This window comes from Haematobia irritans, chromosome 5, assembly GCF_050003625.1.
Source record: "Haematobia irritans isolate KBUSLIRL chromosome 5, ASM5000362v1, whole genome shotgun sequence".
NCBI lineage: Eukaryota > Metazoa > Arthropoda > Insecta > Diptera > Muscidae > Haematobia > Haematobia irritans.
This window is the reverse complement of record NC_134401.1, coordinates 52212250-52234235: the sequence shown is the minus strand read 5'-3', so window position 1 is coordinate 52234235 and position 21986 is coordinate 52212250. Positions and strand designations below refer to the sequence as shown.

The window sequence follows — 21986 nt, the reverse complement described above, 5'->3', positions numbered from 1 at the left end:
AAATCCTATAGAAAGTTTTCTGCACCTAAAATTTAAAAATAGCTTTGTTAAGAAAAGTATATAATTATATCTTTGATTTTTTAAATTGTTTGGGTTTTTGGTGTTAATCTATTTCTATTTTCCATGATTCTTTTAGCTGCTACATTTGCAAAACCCTATGCGCTTCAAATAAAATGGAATGGCTTTCCACCAGTGCTGAGCACATGAATTCGCATGCAATGCATTTTCCCTGTTTAAAGGGTAACAATAGTCTATCGAATGCTGGTAATAATTCAAATTCGAGTAGCAGTGGAGGTGGCCGTGATAGCAATATGAATACAAGCAGCGGGTCTGCCATCAATAATGACCCCAATGGTAATCGGGTATTGGCCTGTAAGGACTGTGTCAATCACTTGGCTCGCCAATGGGAAACAATGGATGCCGAAAGGGTACCATTGGAGCACAGAAGGTAAGCAAGCATGGCAAGATTCATTAACAAAATTCCATTAATTTGTTTTTATTATTCTCATTTTTTGCAGATATAACATTCGTTCTCCTGTCATAACTGCCACGTCACCAAATGGCTCCAGACATGGTGGTTTAAGTATTAATACACCGCCATCAACACCTTCAATGTCATCGACACCGGCCACAACCTCTATATATTGCTTTTTATGTGGCCTACATTCGGATTTAACATTGGCCCGAGTTCTATATGCCAGCAAGGAGGTATTTGGTTTTGTTTTGAAGATATAGGAATTGGATAAATTTTTCCTTTTTTTTACATTTCCAGGGCTCCAGACCATATTTTCCATTTCTATTAAAACATACTTCCTTGCCCAATGCGGAGCAATTAAGGGCAGATTATTCGGCATATGTTTGTACATTTTGTTATCACTCATTACTGAAACAATGGAGAAAGTAAGTATAAAGATCTTGTTGAGGTGTATAATAAAATTTGGATAGGATTGTATAGAATCCTATAGGATAGGAAATGGATATTTACTGTAAGCAACTTAACTTAAGCATAGCTTGGAGTTTTAGGTTAGATTAGTTTGTTTTCCACTTGGGCCATATTGGACCATTGTGATTCCTCATAGTTGTTTTTTCTCCTCTTCATCATGTATATTCGCGTTTCCAAAAGAGATCCAAACAAGCTTTCTGGGTCTTTCATCCAGAAGCCTTGATGAAAGGTTAAGGTTAAGTTCCTCGCCCGATTAAGTTTCACGCTCACTTAGACTATTCAGTCCATTGCAATAAAGCCTTGATGAAGGCAAGTATATCCTTCAGAGTTTTTGTTGTTGTTGTTGTAACAGTTTATTGTGATCTCATCCATTTCATGTTATACGCTTGGTACATCAGCTTGTTGGCAGATCAAGGAACTCTGCGACTAAGGTGGGGTGTGTCCAGAGTGATCTGGTGGTAAGTCGGGTTGGTTTGGCTGGGCAAGAGAAAATATGACGCGTGTCGTGTGGCCCTTGGTTGCAAATTGGACAAACGTCAGCTACGCTGCTATCAATCACCGATAAGTAGGAATTGAGGCGGCTGCACTTGCCTGATCTTAATTGGGCCAAAACTACCCTAGTCTGCCGTGGGAGGTCTCTTTCCTCCGGTGCTATGGGCGGTGGTCGCACTCCAAGAACAGGATTAACCTTGTAGCTTCTCACCGCTTCAGCTACAGTATCCTCATGAATCCTGTTCAAACCTGCCTGGTACGCTGCTTAATCTAGAGGCTCTCTTTTATGGCGCTGGATCTCGCGCTCTAGATTATGTATATCAACCCTTACGTTCCTGGGTGGTGGTTGTGTATCCATATGATGGTGGTTTGGATGATTACTGCGATAACAACCCAGGAGATACTGCTTTGACAACATGTAGTTGTGTCTTCGCACAGGGATGATCTTTGTCTCCACATAAAGGTGATCCAGGAGTGTGCTGCGGAGACACCCAGTCGCAGTTCTAAGAGCAGCGTTCTGGCAGGTTTGTATGTTATTCCACTGCGTATCACTGGTCTGCAGTGTCCACACTGGCGCTGCATAGTTTACCACTGACCGGCCAATTGCCTTATAAGTAGTTAGCAAGGTTTCTTTGTCCGCACCCCAAGTACTGCCGGCAAGTGACTTGAGGACCTTGTTTCTACCACGGAGCTTATTACAAATTGCAGTGGCATGGGCAGATGACCTAAAAAGGCTGTCGAATGTGACCCCAGGAATCTTGGGGTAATTTGTGGTCGGAATTATTACTCCATCGACTCTGATATTCAACTGCCTGCGCACTTCTGCCGTCCATGTAGTAAATAGTGTGGCTGAGGATTTGGTGGGGGATATCCTCAAGTTTCTCGCAGTGAAATAACTGGTAAGATTAGCTTGTAGACGTTCATCCTTCAGAGTACAATCCCGTACATCGGTAATATCCAGAAAGGAAAACGAGTTCAGTCTCTTGTTTCTTCTAAATGCTAATGCTGGACACTGGCACAGAAAATGGTAGGAGTTGCCTCCGGGTCCATACCACGGTTGCCATTCGTGCCAAAAATAAACTACCAAAATATGAAGAAAATTTTACCAAAAATCGTCCATATTAAAAAATCTTTTTTTTTTTAAGTTTTCGACCATAGGTTTGTGGTTAATTTAAAAATTTTTATTTCTATAGAAAATTTTGTCAAAAATTTATTTCTGTAGAAAATTTTGTCAAAATAGTATTTCTATGGAAAATTCAGTCAAAATTTTATTTCTATAGAAAATTTTCTCAAATTTTCATTCAAAAAATTTTTTCAAATATTTTATTTCTATAGAAAATTTTGTCAAAATATTATTTCTATAGAAAATTTTGTCAAAATTTTATTTCTATAGAAAATTTTGTCAAAATTGTATTTCTATTGAAAATTTTGTGAATATTTTATTTCTATAGACAATTTTGTCAGAATTTCATTTCTATAGAAAATTTTTTCAAACATTATATTTCTATAGAAAATGTTATAAAAATTTTATTTCTATAGAAAATTTTGTCAAAATCTTATTTCTATAGAAAAATTTGTCAATATTTTAACAGGTTGGCTGATAAGTCCCCGGTCTAACAAAGAGAAACACATTCTTTTGTCAAAATTCGTTTTTATTATTCAACATAGTTCCCTTCAAGAGCGATACAACGACTATAACGACTCAAAACAGGCCTCAGTTTCGGCGATCACCTCTTCATTGCAGCCAAATTTTTTCCCTGCGTGCATCCTTTTGAGGTCTGAGAACGATAAAAAGTCGCTGGGGGCCAGATCTGGAGAATATGGTGGGTGGGGAAGCAATTCGAAGCCCAATTCATGCATTTTTGCCATCGTTCTCAATGACTTGTGACACGGTGCGTTGTCTTGGTGGAACAACACTTTTTTCTTCTTCATATGGGGCCGTTTTGCCTCGATTTCGACCTTCAAACGCTCCAATAACGCCATATAATAGTCACTGTTGATGATTTTTCCCTTCTCAAGATAATCGATAAAAATTATGCGCATCCCAAAAAACAGAGGCCATTACTTTGCCAGCGGACTTTTGAGTCTTTCCACGCTTCGGAGATGGTTTACCGGTCGCTGTCCACTCAGTCGACTGTCGATTGGACTCAGGAGTGTAGTGATGGAGCCATGTTTCATCCATTGTCACATATCGACGGAAAAACTCGGGTGTATTACGAGTTAACAGCTGCATACACCGCTCAGAATCATCAACACGTTGTTGTTTTTGGCCAAATGTGAGCTCGCGCGGCACCCATTTTGCACAGAGCTTCCGCATATCCAAATATTGATTAATGATATGACCAACACGTTCCTTTGATATCTTTAAGGTCTCTGCTATCTCGATCAACTTCATTTTACGGTCATTCAAAATCATTTTGTGGATTTTTTGATGTCTTCGTCGGTAACCACCTCTTTCGGGCGTCCACTGCGTTCACCGTCCTCCGTGTTCATTTCACCACGCTTGAATTTTGCATACCAATCAATTATTGTTGATTTCCCTGGGGCAGAGTCCGGATGTTGTCAATATTTTATTTCTATAGAAAATTTTGTCAATATTTTATTTCTATAGAAAATTTTGTCAATATTTTATTTCAATAGAAAATTTTGTCAAAATTTTATTTCTATAGGAATTTTGTGTCAAAATTTTATTTCTATATAAAATTTTGTCAAAATTTTATTTCTATAGAAAATTTTGTCAAAATTTTATTTCCATAGAAAATTTTGTCAAAATTTTATTTCTATAGAAAATTTTGTCAATATTTTAATTCTATAGAAAATTTTGCCAATATTTTAATTCTATAGAAAATTTTGTCAGAATTTTATTTCTATAGAAAATTTTGTCAAAATTTTATTTCTATAGAAAATTTTGTCAAAATTTTATATCTATTGAAAATTTTATCAGAATTTTATTTCTATAGAAAATGTTGTCAAAATTTTATTCCTATAGAAAATTTTGTCAAAATTTTATTGCTATAGAAAATTTTGTCAAAATTTTATTTCTATAAATTTTTTTTTCAAAATTTTATTTCTATAGAAAATTTTGTCAAAATTTTATTTTTATCGAAAATTTTGTCAAAATTTTATTTTTATAGAAAATTATATCAAAATTTTATTTTTACAACAAAATTTGTCAAAATTTTATTTCTATAGAAAATTTTGTCAATATTTTATTTCTATAGAAAATTTTATCAGAATTTTATTTCTATAGAAAATTTTGTCAAATACAAATCGTATTTCTATAAAAAATTTTATTTCCATAAAAAATTTTGTCAAAATGTTATTTCTATAGAAAATTTTGTAAAAATTTTATTTCTATAGAAAATTTTGTCAGAATTTTATTTCTATGGAAAATTTTGTCAAATGCAAATTTTATTTCTATAGAAAATTTTGTAAAAATTTTATTTCTATAGAAAATTTTGTCCAAAATTGAAGTACCTAATAGTTGGAGAGGAATGTTTTGCCAAAACTACCAAAACATCAAGACCCGTTAAAAATCTAGCATTTTTGGTAGAATTCTACCAACTGCGTCAACCGGCAGTCATTAAGCCAATCTTTGCCATGTATTTTCCAAGTGTATTATGTTGCCTGTTATGATGCCTATTAGTGGTCTCAATTCCTTTCTATTTGTCGTCCCATATCAATTTAGTTTGTTCGCAGTCCGCAGAGTAAGCCCAACGTTCTTTCCATAAATCATTGTATTGACATTGATCCTGTTAGTACATAAAGATAGAGCGGGGAAAACATCTGTAACGAAGTTTTTCGTTTCCGTAATATTATTCTGTTCGGTGAGGGCTCTAAGCTCTCTGCGACCGCGGCTGACTACCTTCGACGTTATGTTCGGATTACCCATGGCTTTTATTGATGCCTAACTATCGATGAAGAAGTTGATATCGCTTCTGAATATTGGCCTTATCAACAGGTGTTCTGCAGCTTTTGCATAGGCAAACATCTCCGCCTGAAAATGGCTGCATATGCCGTTCATTTTATATGTCGCCCTAATATCAAATTCTTTGCAGTAAATACAACTGCCAGTGCCTTCAACCATTTTCCATCTATCCGTATCAATGTTCAGTGCTCTAAAATGTATGCGCCTTTTTCCCATTGCTGTATACGTGGTATAATAGAATTTGCCCTCATATACACGCTGAGTTGCCAAATTGTCTGCCCTTATATTTTGCCAAACTGAAGCAACGAGTTCCGTGTGTCTGCGAACCGGGTTTCCGAACGAATCCAGGTTCTTCAATCTCATGAGTATCACCTGAGCTTAATATGCAGATCAACTGGGCAGACTCCCATCAGTACCTCCAGATATAGCCGTTTTTCTCATTATATAGCTTGGAGTGTTAGTTTTGATGTCTGAATTTGTCACACTTCGCACAATATCGTAAAAAAATTAATGTCTTTTTTGTTAGGTTACCATGGAATTGGAACTTTTGTGCGCTCGTCTAAACACATCGAATTGGTACATTTGTGGGCTTGAGAATCTCTTAGGGTTCTAATTGCATGCCATTTGATCGAGCCATATTCCGAATGGAATGAGTGCAATTGTTGCGTTTTCCTTTGGCTGTGATTTAGGTTCGTTGGCAGCAGTAGTTTGAGGCACTTGCCCCAAATTGATAGGCTTCAATATCCAAAGAAGCCCAATTTAAATGAAAATTAGTCATAGGAATTCACAAAGTTTTCGTGTTCTTGCCATGAAAAATGTCGTCCGCAATCCTAAGAAAAAATCCCCAATTTGGGGGATTTTTTTTTTACGGCCATTGATTTTTGGGTGAAAATCTCCAATACTGGCAACACTCAAGTCTCAATTAACCTACCTCTATGGTGCTCCATCCAATTCGAGATGCTAGAGGCAATATGCAGAATGTATCCACTTGTGAAGTGACTAACTTCCTTCCTTCCTAACTTCCTTTTGAAGTTGACTTCAATGGGAGTGGTTTTCTTTTTATTTTAGGGTGAAAATCTCCATTACTGCTAAAGTTGGTTTGTAGTTCTAACTAACCTACCTTTCTCCATCCAATTCGAGAAAACGGGCTTTCTCTAACCTCTATTAAATCTATCCAAGTCCCTAAAAATGTCGCCACGTTGCCGATGAAAAATCCCCAATTTGGGGGAAAATCTCCAATACTTGCAAAACTTGTTGGTAGTCCCAAAGAACCTATCCTTATGTTTCTTCATCCAATTCGAGAAAGCGGACTGCCTGCCAATTAAGTGAGTTGGTACGACGAACGAATGAGACAGGCTTTTCCTTATGTCGACCTCGGCATTGTTGTAGCCCCTTGGAGTTGTATATATCATCAGATTTTCAGAAAATAAACATTCTTCAATAGATTGCTGTAGTTGCTGTACAAGAAGAGACTCCTTATGTCATATCCGGTAGAGAGATGTGTGGCTAAATGTGGGATAGTTCGATCTACTGTCGTTTGAGAGATTATAGATAAAAAATGAAAACTTTCGCACATTAATATTTGAGTGGAACGTCAAGTTCAAGAAGTTGGGCTGTTTAATGCGGGTCCTGGTCCGTCAGGCTTACTTACTTCAGTCCATTGTAATGCCAAAAGAGATGAACATCTGTCTTATAAATGGTGCTGGCCGATTCTATGTTTAGCTCAATGACAAGGGGTCTCCGTTTGTATAGCCGAATCCGAATGTCGTTTCACATTGCGGTGAAACCACTTACAGAATCTTTCCAGATCCGTTGGGTTCGCAAAACATGAGAATGAATAGTCCATTTCCTTTGAAAGCGGTAGGTGTCTAGTTTATGTAAAAATAAGATATAGCCCGTTAATTCAGGCTCTCTTAGACTATTCAGACCATTGTGATGCCAAAAAGAGATGAGCATCTCTCTTATAAATGATTGCTGTCCAATTCTATGTTTAGCTCAATGGAAAGGGGTCTCTGTTTGTATAGCCGAGTCCAAACGACCAACATTACTGAGAGGGGATAATCCATCGCTGTTTGGTTGAGACTTGGGTTGAACCCATGACCATTTGTATGCAAAGCGTGCATCCTAACCATTGCACCGCGGTAGCAGATGTTAAGATTCCTGTAGTTGACAATTAAAAGCTGATATAATACCGATCTCGTGTTCTTAAATAGTCTCACTCACATCGCCATTCACATTGTTGTTGTAGCCCCTGGTAATAGGGAGAAAAAAAGGCTAAACAAATTATTAGGATTAGACATTTAGGCTTCTAAATTCAGTTCGAGGAAGCGAGCGGCCTCTACTGGATGAATCCAGACTGAAGAAGGTGTCAGGACTGCCGGCTCCGCAGGATACGCGAAGAGATGCCTCGTGATATGAGGCAACTGTCCAAAATTCGGGCAAACATCTTGAATTGCCGTGGTCAGAAGGGAGAGGTAACTATGCAAGTACCTAGAGATGCCAAATCTTAGCTGGGATAGCATCTACTCTAGGCTGCTGTCTCTCTAGGCAACCGTCTCTCATCATCGGTAATAGGTGGTGGTCTTCCTCCCAGCACAACACTGTACTGGTGGGGGTCTATAGCCCTCTGAACCGCTGTCGTGTGCAGCACCCTCAATACCGTCCTTATTTCCTCATCACTGTTATCTCCGATCAAGTGGTCTATTGACAGAATACCTTTCATAAAATCGAACCGACTGTGCTTGCCTCGTTCGGTTGGTACCCTCCTGGATGTGGCATGGTTAGGGTGGTTTATCCCTCCGCACTTTATCGGGTGCTGGTGGGTGAGGAGGGTGCAGTGTTGTCTCACTGATAGCATTTTGGAGTCATGTTGCAGATGCTGTTCTGGTGTTTTGGAGTGACAGCCAATGGCAATCCGCAACGCAGTATTTTGCACCTTTTGAAGATTTCTCCATTGGGTATCGCTAATACTGGATGTACAAATGGAGGCTGCATATCGATAAGGGGACGACAAATCGACTCGTAGGTCTTTTGTGTCATCTCTTTATCTTTCCCCCAGGTGCTACCAGCCAATACACTCAGGATCTTGTGTCTACTCCCAACGTTTTTGGCTGCCCTTCGTTGGTCCACGATGTGAAAATGGTCCCGTCGATTTTGGTAGTCATTAATCTTCACCTCAAGCTCCCTGATGTCCCAACCTGACGTGACTATGGAACAGTCGTTCGTATAGGTTATTAAGTGAACATCTGATGGTGGAAGGGGAGCTCCTGCCACGTAGTTGTTATTGTCGCTGCTTGGAGTTTGACTTCGCTCTAACTTTATTCAATTCAGTAGATCATGATGGGAAACTGTTTTTTACATTACTGATTATGTTATTCCGGCTTTATATTAACAGCTATTAATGAGTGAAAGGAAATGGTTGTTGGTTGAATTTCGTCACTAGAGGCACTTCATTATTATCTGTATAGAGCTTCATTGTGGGTCTTAATAATCCCTTGTATATCCTTTTTATACCCTCCACCATAGGATGGGGGTATATTAACTTTGTCATTCCGTTTGTAACACATCGAAATATTGCTCTAAGACCCCATAAAGTATATATATTCTGGGTCGTGGTGAAATTCTGAGTCGATCTAAGCATGTCCGTCCGTCCGTCCGTCTGTCCGTCTGTCCGTCCGTCCGTCTGTCCGGCTGTCCGTCCGTCTGTGGAAATCACGCTAACTTCCGAACGAAACAAGCTATCGACTTGAAACTTGGCACAAGTAGTTGTTATTGATGTAGGTCGGATGGTATTGAAAATGGGCCATATCGGACCACGTTTACGTATAGCCCCCATATAAACCGATCCCCAAATTTGGCTTGGGGAGCCTCCCGGAGCAGCAAAATTCATCCGATCCGGTTGAAATTTGGTACGTGGTCTTAGTATACGGTCTCTAACAACCATGCAAAAATTGGTCCATATCGGTCCATAATTATATATAGCCCCCATATAAACCGATCCCCAGATTTGACCTCCGGAGACTTTTGGAGGGGCAAAATTCATCGGATCCGGTTGAAATTTGGTACCTGATGTTAGTATACGGCCTCTAACAACCATGCAAAAATTGGTCCATATCGGTCCATAATTATATATAGCTCCCATATAAACCGATCCCCAGATTTGACCACCGGAGCCTCTTGGAGGAGCAAAATTCTTCCGATCCGGTTGAAATTTAGTACGTGGTCTTAGTATACGGTTTTTAACAACCATGCAAAAATTGGTCCATATCGGTCCATAAGTATATATAGCCCCCATATAAACCGATCCCCAGATTTGACCTCCGGAGCCTCTTGGAGGGGCAAAATTCATCCGATCCGGTTGAAATTTGGTACCTGATGTTAGTTTACGGCCTCTAATAACCATGCAAAAATTGGTCCATATCGGTCCATAATTATATATAGCCCCCATATAAACCGATCCCCAGATTTGACCTCCGGAGCCTCTTGGAAGAGCAAAATTCATCCGATCCAGTTGAAATTTGGTACATGGTGTTAGTATATGGTCTCTAACAACCATGCAAAAATTGGTCCATATCGGTCCATAATTATATATAGTTCCCATATAAACCGTCCCCAGATTTGACGTCCGGAACCTCTTGGAGGAGCAAAAGTCATCCGATACGGTTGAAATTTGGTACATTTTGTCAATATATGGCCTCAATATATGGCCTCTAACACAAATGCGCAAAGTACACTGCTGAAACTACAAAATTAATATGAAAAGCAAATATTTATAACGGTTCTTCACATTCTTAGACAAAGAGAGAGCATACACAATTATTTTTTTGCCGCTCTTATCGTAGTACGTCATATATTAAAGAAATTATAGAGACTTAAAGTTACCCGCACAATTGTGCGTACACGGTCGGAAAGGGATATATACCCCGTATGGGCTAACTTACAATTTAGAAGACAGTGTTAAAAAGTTTTACGATACCTTGCCATCGGCAAGTGTTATCGCAACCCAAGTAATTCGATTGTGGATGACAGCCTTTAGTAGAAGTTCCTACGCAATCCATGGTGGAGGGTACATAAGATTCGGCCTGGCCGAACTTACGGCCGTATATACTTGTTTAGTTTTGTTTATATCGATCACAATTAATTCTCTTGTTTCGTTTTTTTTTTCTCCCCTACAGATTTGAGTCACAAAATCCCTCGGTAAATCCTGTGGATCGCAAATACAATTGGCATGATTACATTTGTCATTTGTGCAACATAACAACGTATAGGAAAAGGGTTAGAGCTTTACCGGTCAATGAATTTCCTTTTTTAAAAAATCGAAAAAGTGAAAATGGCCTACTTCTAGAGAATGGTGAATATGCTGTGGTGTGTTTGGATTGTTATGAAAGTTTGAGGTAAGATGAAAATTATAACTTTTGTAATAAAACAAAAAATTAATTTGAAAATTCTAAAATAATTTCAGAAAACAAGCTTCACAACATGATCGCTTTGGTGTCCCAATATCGAAACGAGCCTATAATTGGGTAGCCCAATCTCCACCACCTGAGGATAGTCCCGATGCTGCTGTGGCACGTTTACCATGTGGTGAACGTTCTGACAGAGTTGTAAGTATTCTTGAAGTTTTTTTTTTGTTTTTTGTCATAATAAAATTAACACAAATATCTTTTTTTTTGTTTGTCTGTTTTGCGGTTTAGCCAATTAACAATGCTTTGAGACCAGTTGCCAGCACAAAAAAGAATAGCTCACCTAAGCTATATGACAAGTCGAGAGAAGGTAAGTGCAAGTATTTCAACCTCTTTATAAGTAATCGACAACACAATATCATGTTTCATAGACCGAAACAAGGCCGGCCCCCTTATAAGGGCCCCAACCACCTCCCTTTCAAATTCGTATCAATGAGTTGTTGACATGTCTTTTTCAACATAGTTTTAAGAAGTATTTAAAACATTAAAGATTTAGATAGGGATGGGAACACGGTTGCCATTCCAGCCAAAAAGAGTCTACCAACATTTGGAGAAAATTGTACCCAAATCTAACAAAAACCAGAAATTTTTGTTCAAATTTTATTTCTATAGAAAATTTTGTCAAAATTTTATTTCTATAGAAAACTTTGTCAAAATTTTATTTCTATAGAAAATTTTGTCAAATTATATTTCTATAGAAAATTTTATCAAAATTCTATTTCCATAGAAATGTTTTTCAAACATTTTATTTCTATAGAAAATTTTCTCCATTTTTATACCCTTCACCACTACTGTGGTACAGGGTATAATAAGTTTGTGCATTTGTATGTAACGCCAATAAGTAATTGTCATAGACCCATCTTTTAGTATACCGATCGGCTTAGAATTAAATTCTGAGTCGATTTAGCGATGTCCGTCTGTCTGTCTGTCCGTCCGTCCGTCTGTCTGTCTGTATATGTAATTTTGTGCACAAAGTACAGGTCGCAGTTTAAGTCCGATCGTCCTCAAATTTGACATAACGTCTTTCTTCGGGCAGAAGACAATCGCTATTGATTTTGGAAAAAAATCGGTTCAGATTTAGATATAGCTGCCATATATAGTTATCACCGATTTGATCATAATTCACGTATTTATGAACCGACGTTCTTCAAATTTTGTACATCTGAATGTTTTATCAGTCCCGTAAAAACTGCCAAATATCAGCTAAATCGGTTCCGATTTTTATATAGCTCCCATATATATCTTTCGTCCGATTTGGACTTATATGGCCCCAAAAGCGAGAGTTTTGCCCTGATTTGCTTCAAATTGTGCACAACGAGTACGTTTAATAGTATCGCTAATTGTGCCAAATTTAGTTGAAATCGGTTCAGATTTAGATATAGCTCCCCTATATATCTTTCGTCCGATTTTGACTTATATGGCTTCAAAAGCCAGAGTTTTGTCCTGATTTGATTAAAATTTTTTACAATGAGTACTTTAATAGTATCGTTAATTGTGCCAAATTTAGTTGAAATCGGTTCAGATTTAGATATAGCTCCCATATATATCTTTCGACCGATTTGGACTTATATGGCCCCAAAAGCCAGAGTTTTGCCCTGATTGGCTTCAAATTTTGCACAACAAGTACGTTTAATAGTACCGTTAAGTGTGCTTAATTTGGTTAAAATCGGTTCCGATTTAGATATAGCTCCCATATATATCTTTCGTCCGATTTGGATTTATAAAGCCAGAGTTTTGCCATGAGTTGCTTGAAATTTTGCACAAGGAGTACGTTTTATAGTATCGTTAATTGTGCAAAATTTAGTTGAAGTCGGTTCAGATTTAGATATAGCTCCCATATATATCATTCGCCCGATTTGGATTAATATGCCCACAGAGGCAAAAGTGCTACTCTGATTTACGTGAAATTTTGCAGAGGGAGTAGAATTGAACTTGAAACTTTGCACAGGCAGTAGAATTAAGGTTCTGCATATGCGTGTTTATTTTGGTTGAAATCGGTTCAGATTTTGATATTACTCCCATATATATCTTTCGCCCGATTTTCCGTCATATGACCACAGAGGTCAAAGTTGTTATCCGATTTACGTGAATTTTTGCACAGGGAGTAGATTCAACAAGTAACTATGCATGTGAAATTTGATTGCAATCGGTTCAGATTTCGATATAGATTCCATATATATGTTTTTCCTATTTAGGCATAACTGGCCGAAATACCTACATTTTCCTTATCAAATCGCCACTGATAAGTCGAAAACTTATCAAAATGACTCAAATTTTCCTATTACTCTATTACACATCTATCGACCGATAAATCATAAATACACTTTTAGCCGACTTAAATGTAAAATCTATAAGTATTGCAGAACTCTGTACAGATCTGCTCAGATATACAGAATATATGTGTATGGATTCATATAGCATCCAACACATTGGACGGATTTGATATGGTATCGGAAATGTGGACTTACAAAGTGGTGAAGGGTATAATATAGTCGGCCTCGCCCGACTTTAGACTTTCCTTACTTGTTTTTCTATAAAAACTTTTTTCAAAATTTTATTTCTATAGATTTTTTTTCTTCAAAATTTTATTTCTATAGAAAATTTTGTCAAAATTTTATTTCTATAGAAAATTTTGTCAAAATTTTATTTCTATAGAAAATTTTGTCAACATTTTATTCCTATAGAATATTTTGTCAAAATTTTATTTCAATAGAAAATTTTGTCTAAATTTTATTTATATAGAAAATTTTGTCAAAGTTTTATTTCTATAGAAAATTTTTTCAATTTTTTTTTTTAATTTTATTCAATTTTTTTATAGAAAATTTTGTCAAAATGTTATTTCAATAGAAAATTTTGTAAAAATTTTATTTCTATTTGTCAAAATTTTATTTCTATAGAAAAATTTTCTCAAAATTTTATTTCAATAGAAATTTTTGTCAAAATTTTATTTCTATATAAAATTTTGTCAAAATTTTATTTCTATAGAAAATTTTGTCAAAATTTTATTCCTATAGAAATTTTTTTCAAATTTTTATTTCTATAGAAAATTTTGTCAAAATTTTATTTCTATAGAAAATTTTGTCAATTTTTTTTTATACAAAATTTTATCAATTTTTTTTGTATAGAAGATTTTGTCAAAATTTTATTTCTATAGAAAATTTTGTCAACATTTTATTTCTATAGAAAATTTTGTCAAAATTTTATTTCAATAGAAAATTTTGTCAAAAATTTATTTATATAGAAAATTTTGTCAAAATTTTATTTCTATAGAAATTTTTTTCAATTTTTTTTTAATTTTATTCAATTTTTTTATAGAAAATTTTGTCAAAATTTTATTTCAATAGAAAATTTTGTCAAAATTTTATTTCTATAGAAAATTTTGCCAATTTTTTTTATAGAAGATTTTGTCAAAATTTTATTTCTATAGAAAATTTTGTCCAAATTTTATTTCCAAAGAAAAGTTTTTCAAAAATTTTATTTCTATAGAAAATTTTCTCAAAAGTTTATTTCCATAGAAAATTTTCTCAAAATTTTATTTCTATAGAAACTTTTCTCAAAATTTTATTTCTATAGAAAATTTTCTCAAAATTTTATTTCTATAGAATATTTGTGAATTACCTCTTAGTTGGAGAAGAATATTTGGCAAAATCTGCTAAACCATCATGAATTCTACCAATTTACCAAACAATAAAAAATCTACTATTTTTGGTAGAATTCAACCATCTGTGGCAACCGTGGCTGGGAGGGCAGTGAAAGCAAACCCCAATATGCTATTTTGTGTTTTTGCTACAATAATGGCCAAAAGCTTAAGAATAGGAAACAGAAAAAAATACCAAAATACGATAAACATCAATTGGCTTCATCACTTAACATGCGACCAAAAGTAGTTTATATGATAATGCTATTGGCTTTAGTTTCACATGGTCTTCTTCTACTTCTTGTACTTCCATATGTTGTTACATTTTAGTGAGTGAGTTTTTTTTTTGTCTTCTTGGTAGTAGGTCGTCATGGTGACTATTCTTCATAGTCATCAATTTAACGTAGTCATTCATAGTCATACGCGTCGTCGTCCTCATCGTTGTCGTTGTCTTCTTCATAAATCCTCATATTCAATTGGTAATGTGAGAAAACAAAATATAAGACTTACATTAGTAAAGCTTTCAGGCAAATCGGATTATATTGATTACAGCAAATGTAATAGGACTAAACAATTACAACAACAATGATGGTGGAGATGTTGTTGATGGGGGGGATACAAATGATTAGATTGTTGTTTATATGTGTAAGCCTTAAATGTTTTGGCATGCACGGGTAAAATCAATTTATTGAAATCTATTTTTAATGTAAATATTTATAGAAGTATTCGATTTTGTGTGTTTGGAAGGAGGCATTGGAAAAAAGATTCCTTTTTCTCAAATTCCATTTATTTTTATCTTCAAGTTCGACTAATAGACTTTGTAAGATTTTGAAAATTGGGTCAAATTTACTAATGGACTTTTGAGTTCGACAAAAATTGATATTTAACGTTATAAAGTCGATTGTGATCTATAAGGAGCAAAATTTTGACAAAATTTTCTATAGAAATAAAATTTGGCCACAATTTTCTATAGAAATAAAATTTTCTATAATATATAATTTTCTATAGAAATAAAATTTTCTAAATATTTTCTATAGAAATATAATTTAGACAAAACTTTCTATAAAATAAAATTTTGACAAAATTTTCTATAGAAATCAAAATTTTGACAAAATGTTCTATAGAAATAAAATTTTGAAAATTTTTTCTGTAGAAATAAAATGTTGACAAAATTTTCTATATTAATAAAATTTTGCAAAAATTTTCTATAGAAATTAAACTATGACAAAATTTACTATAGAAATAAAATTTTGATAAAACTTTCTATAGAAATACAATTTTGATAAAATTTCTATAGAAATTTATTTGGACAAAGCCCTATAGACTGCAAGATGGTTAGATGGACGCACGTTTCGGAATTACCACATTCCTCAACAGCATCCTCTACTTGCAGCAAAACTATCAGAATAAATTCAGGCAGTTCATTAAACCCAACAATGAACCACACTTGAACCTTCCGAAAAAAGGTTTTGCATGATAGCCGGCTTATGCCGAAATAAATTCGTACAAACATATCTCTTTTCCTATGCCACTGTCAAATCATCGATTTGAGTGCAGTTGGCTGGGTTTATTTTGAGCGTGCTTCCTCTTTTTTTCATTCGTTTTGTTTTGTTATTATTGGCTTTGTTTGTAGTTTAGTCAATGCATGGTTTTAAGCTGAAATCAAAAAACAACAGAAATAGAATTTTGATAAAATTTTCTATAGAAATAAAATTTTTACTAAATATTCTATAGAAACAAAATGTGGCAAAATTTTCTATAGATATAAAATTTTGACAAAATTTTTTATAGATATACAATTTTGACAAAATTTTCTATAGAAATAAAATTTTGACAAAATTTTCTATAGAAATAACATTTTGATAAAATTTTCAGTGGAAATAAAATTTTGACAAAATTTTCTATAGAAATAAAATTTTGACAAAATTTTCTATAGAAATAAAATTTTGACAAAATTTTCTATAGAAATAACATTTTGACAAAATTTTCTATAAAAATAAAATTTTGACAAAATTTTCTGTAGAAATAAAATATTGACAAAATTGTTTATAGTAAAAAAAATTTTGCAAAAATTTTCTATAGAAATAAAAGTTTGACTGAATTTTGATAAAGTTTTTTATAAAAATAAAATTTTGACAAAATATTCTATAGAAATAAAATGTTGACAAAATTTTCTATAGATATAAAATTTTGACAAAATTTTCTGTGGAAATAAAATTTTAACAAAATTTTCTATAGAAATAAAATTTTGACAAAATTTTCGATAGAAATAAAATTTTCCAAAAATTTCCTATAGAAATAAAATTTTCCACAAATTTTCTATAGAAATATAATTTTGACAAAACTTTCTATAAAATAAAATTTTGCAAAAACTCTATAGAAATACAATTTTGATAAAATTTCTATAGAAATAAAATATTGACAAAATTTTCTATAGATATAAAATTTTGACAAAATTTGCTATAGTAATAAAATTTTCCACAAATTTTCTATAGAAATATAATTTTGACTAAACTTTCAATAAAATAAAATTTTGCAAAAACTTTCTATAGAAATAAAATTTTGACAAAATATTCTATAGAAATAAAATTTTGCTAAAACTTTCTATAGAAATACAATTTTGATAAAATTTCTATAGAAATAAAATATTGACAAATAGATATAAAATGTTGACAAAATGGTCTATAGTAATAAAATTTTGCAAAAATTTTCTATAGAAATAAAAGTTTGACTGAATTTTCTATAGAAATAGAATTTTGATAAAATTTTCTATAGAAATACAATTTTGACAAAATATTCTATAGAAATAAAATGTTGACAAAAATTTCTATAGATATAAAATTTTGACAACATTTTCTATAGAAATAAAATGTTGATAACCCTTCCTACAGAGATATATTTTTGCACAATATTTTTTTTTTTTTTGTTTTGTTATGTACCACTCAGAAATGTCTGTTCTGCGCTGTTGTAGCGCTACGATTGCGACATGTCCAGTGATTCCGAAAACTCAAGCGATCATTTGTAAGGAAGCTCTTTGTACGCGAGCAACTTTTGTTGGATTTGGCTCATCTTGAAACGCAAAGCTGTCAATCGCGGCAAATAAAAGGCCACCCTCATATCGTACATCAACAGACTTTTCAATAGTTGCAAACGTCGAATATCGGCCATATAAAATCTATGTATCTCAAAAACTACTTGAGAAATATCACTTCCTGAGAGAACCAAAATTTATGTATTTTTTATTATGTTGCTTGTTGGTGTTGTAAATTTAATATACAAATGTTTTATTCAAAGCCAGTTTCCAAATTCCCCCCCCCCCCCCATTTTTTTAAAAATCAAAAGAAGTTTGTAAATATTTTGTGGTTTTAGAGATATGGAATTTTAAATAATTCAGATAAATGAAATGTTCCCAATTTTTGAAATTGCAATAACAACAACTGCGTGAATTTAGCTTTCATTATTGGCGCAATTTTTATATTGGCAAAATCTTTCGATATATCGACGAAAGTTCAACATTCCTGTCCCACTGATTCTCCTGATCTGATCCTGTCTTTGGCACACAAGGGAGCTATTTCTTGGACTTTACCAAATTGGGAATATGAAATATTCCAATCAAAAAGAAAATATAACAAAATCAAAGTCGTCCCCTGTCTCATATGAATTAAATACAATTATTACATTCACGACGTCACCAAGTTCAAAATATGACAGAGGAGAGGATCAAATAGGGTCTTTATATTGTAATGGGTTAATTAGTTTGATTATATCAAATATTACAAAATCCTAAGTTACTCCACACTTATGTTATCGTTCAAAAATTGGTTATTCACCCTCTCACGTTTTTTGTTATAAAATCCAGTTTGTTTTTTTTTTCTCCATCATTGTTGTTCCTTTGGCCCTTACTAATTATAAAGAGAATTTAATTAAGAGAAAAAGGGAGAGAGAACAGGAGTGAGAGTATAATGAAGACATTTACTTTGCTTAATTATTTTTTACAACTAGACTTGCTTATATTTGTTAGTCTTTTGTTTTCCGGCCTTTTGTACTTGACTCGTAGCTGCAATATGTGTGTGTATGTGTGTGTGGTTTGTTGCTGAAGAGGGATGATGAGGGGTGGGTGGTTAGTATCTTTTCATTTCATTATTCCTTATAAAGGGCACTTGTAGATGTCTGTTAGAGTGTGCATGTATGCCACTCTCTCTCTCTTTCTCTGACAGCACTTAACACCTTAAGGTTTCGTGTGAATTGTGTAAACCTGCCTTTTAATACAATTACACTGAATTAACCTTCTACAATTTGTATCTTTCGGTATGTACAGATGTAATTATATGGCTTTAAATGATAGTCGTCCGTCCTTTTTGTCTGTCCAGTTGTAGTTGTATAGACCATACATAGACTCACAGTGAAAGAAATTCAGTGGGTTTTTACAAAACTTATTTCCTCAAATTTAAAATAAAACCCATAAGGCCATATTATATTTATTTTTCAATAATAATAAGAAGCGGATTGGAAACAAAAAATCTTGAATATATTTAAAATATGATGCCCATAATGTCATATTGCATATATTGCCTTGCGATATTTTGGTCAATTGGCAGCAATTACAGCAGTGGCAATACGAGGAGATGTCATAGTGATCTGAAAAAGGACAAGGATATTTCCTGAAAACGAAGAACAGGATGAATTTATTGATATATAGTGGCTGATATGTAATACAACAAAGTAAATATCTATGTATTTTTTAAATTTTTTTTATAATTTTCTTGTTCAAAAGCAAAAAATATCAAAATTTTATTTCTAAAGAAAATGTTGTCAACATTTTATTTCTACATAGAAAATTTTTTCAAAATTTTATTTCAATGGAAAATTTCGTCCAAATTTTATTTATATAGAAAATTTTGTCAAAATTTTATTTCTATAGAAAATTTTGTCAAAATTTTATTTCTATAGAAAATTTTGTCAAAATTTTATTTCTATAGAAAATTTAGTCAATATTTTATTTCTATAGAAAATTTTGTCAAAATTTTCTTTCTATAGAAAATTTTGTCAAAAATTTATTTCTATAGAAAATTTTGTCAAAAATTTATTTCTATAAAAAAATTTGTCAATCTTTTTTATTTCAATCGAAAATGTTGTCAAAATTTTATTTCGACAGAAAATTTTGTCATAGTTTTATTTCTATAGAAAATTTTATCAAAATTTTATTTCTATAGAAAATTTTGTCAAAATTTTATTTCTATAGGAAATTTTGTCAAAATTTTATTTCTATACACTCAAAAAAAAGTGAACTCTCTATTTCACTAAAGCCAATTTAACTTTATTTTAGTTCATGGAATTATTATGTTTGGAGAAAGTTTCCTTTACTCTAATAATTTTTTGTGTACGTTAGTTAAATTAACTAAAACCGACGAAAAAAATATACTTAAATGAAGCATAAAGATTAACTAAATTCGTGTCTTCCACAAAATAGTTCAGAATTTCTTTAAATTTGTAAATTTTACCAGAAATGCGTCCATCATGAACTTCGTATGTCACTAAAGACATTCTTGCAATTTTGAACTCCAAGTTTTTCCTTCAAACTACAAAATTTTCTTTAACAATTGAAAAAACTTATTTATGTCTAATAAATTTTCTTGAATTTATCGAAAAATATTTACTTATTTTGATGACATCTGCGTGATGCCAACGTTTGTAATACTGTTTAGTTAAAATTTGCTACAAATATTAAAAAATTTCTAAAATTAACCGAAAGTTTTCTTCCTGGTGAGTTCACTGTTTTTTCAGTGTAGAAAATTTTGTCAAAATTTTATTTCTATAGAAAATTTTGTCAACATTTTATTTCTATAGAAAATTTTGTCAAAATTTTATTTCTATAGAAAATTTTGTCAAAATTTTATTTCTATAGAAAATTTTGTCAAAATTTTATTTCTATAGAAAATTTTGTCAAAATTTTATTTCTATAGAAAATTTTGTCAAAATTTTAATTCTGTAGACAAATTTGTCAAAATTTTATTTCTATAGAAAATTTTGTCAAAATTTTATTTTTATAGAAAATTTTCTCAGAATGTTATTTCTATAGAAAATATTGCCAAAATGTTATTTCTATAGAAAATATTGTCAAAAATTCTATAGAAAATTTTGTTGTTGTTTACTGGATAGTAGAGGTGGGCACGTGACACGAAATGTGAAAAACGCATCAGCATTGCCGTATCTAGACATTTTTAACCAGGGGGGCTATAGCCCCCCTATCTATACTACAGTAACAATATATAATGGAAAATCATATATAGGTTTTCACATTACAAGGGGGGCTAATTTTTTTCTGGAGGGGGCTAAGCCCTCTCTCCAGAGGCCTTACTACACTTATGCGCATGAGCCGTGAGTCACGCTGTCGGCAACGGCGTAAGTGTGCGTGATTAACCAACCAAATGTCGTGCGTGAGCGTGAGTCACGAAAATAATATCTTCGTAAGTGTGCGCTTACGAACATAAAATGCTTACGAGTTGAATTCATTTATAATTTTAGTGACCCATACTCATGTTTTCAGTCAGGTTCTATAGGTAAATCACTCATAAAATTATTCGTGAGTCACGACATTTTTCGTGAGTCACGACATTTAAAAGTTTTTCGTGCGTGAGTACTAAGTTTCTTTTCGTGAGTGTGAGTCCTACCAAATAATATCGTGCGTGAATATGATTTCTCCGTCGTGAGTGTGTGTGAGCAAAATATAACTCACGTGCACACCTCTACTGGATAGTCGAAGTGAGTCTAAAATATCGGACTGTCACTATACCTAACCTTGGGAGATTTAAAATAAAATTCCAAAGCTAATATCTACCATAGCTTCTAAGGATCGGAAGTGGTTTATTTACTGCAGTTATTTTGCAAACATAATTGCTCTAAATTCTAATTAATTTCAACTTTGCTCTTCCCATTTGTTACATTCCATATTTTTTTCTCCATGTACAAATTCCTTTTATATTTTTGTATAGGGAATATTAACATAATATTTAGCTTTGTGTTTTTTGATGTTTTCAACCACCTACACATGATGTACTACCCTCAAAAGCCCTCATTGTGTCTTTAGCTCTATCCATAGGAATATCCTCTTAATAAAGCAAAAGGAAATGAATGACTAAAGAGCACATTCGTGTTCACAGCAAATCGTAATCCTCAACAAATAAATAATAATAAAATGAAGCGAAGCGAATAAGGAATAAAAAAGGAGCATAGAAAAAAAAAACAAAAACAAAAAAACACATAAAAAGATCATAAAATTCTAAATACTTGAATAAATAAAAATAAAACAACACGCCAGTCAAGCATACCACGTTGTGTTAGGACAAAGAAAAAAAATCATTCCTTCTTAAGAACCACCTTGGCTATACAATGGAAATAATCTTCGAAATACAATCACCTATAGAAAGACATTATCCTTTGAAAAGTTAATTTTGGGGCCTTTTAAAGGGCATTGAAAGCATGGCTGCCACAGTTGGTAGAATTCTATCAAACATGGTAGATTTT

The 21986-nt window shown here is 33.1% G+C and overlaps 1 protein-coding gene across 2 annotated transcripts in view; it reads left to right on the top strand.

The window, feature by feature from the left end:
• Positions 1 to 21986, top strand: part of px (MAP7 domain-containg protein plexus) — a 220091-nt gene that overhangs the window by 98186 nt on the left and 99919 nt on the right. For both annotated transcript variants that reach the window (XM_075309089.1, XM_075309090.1), the window contains 6 exons: positions 137 to 448; positions 519 to 708; positions 773 to 900; positions 10538 to 10756; positions 10825 to 10966; positions 11057 to 11135. In XM_075309089.1, the coding sequence (XP_075165204.1) occupies positions 137 to 448; positions 519 to 708; positions 773 to 900; positions 10538 to 10756; positions 10825 to 10966; positions 11057 to 11135 (1070 nt within the window). The remainder of the gene's footprint in view (positions 1 to 136; positions 449 to 518; positions 709 to 772; positions 901 to 10537; positions 10757 to 10824; positions 10967 to 11056; positions 11136 to 21986) is intronic.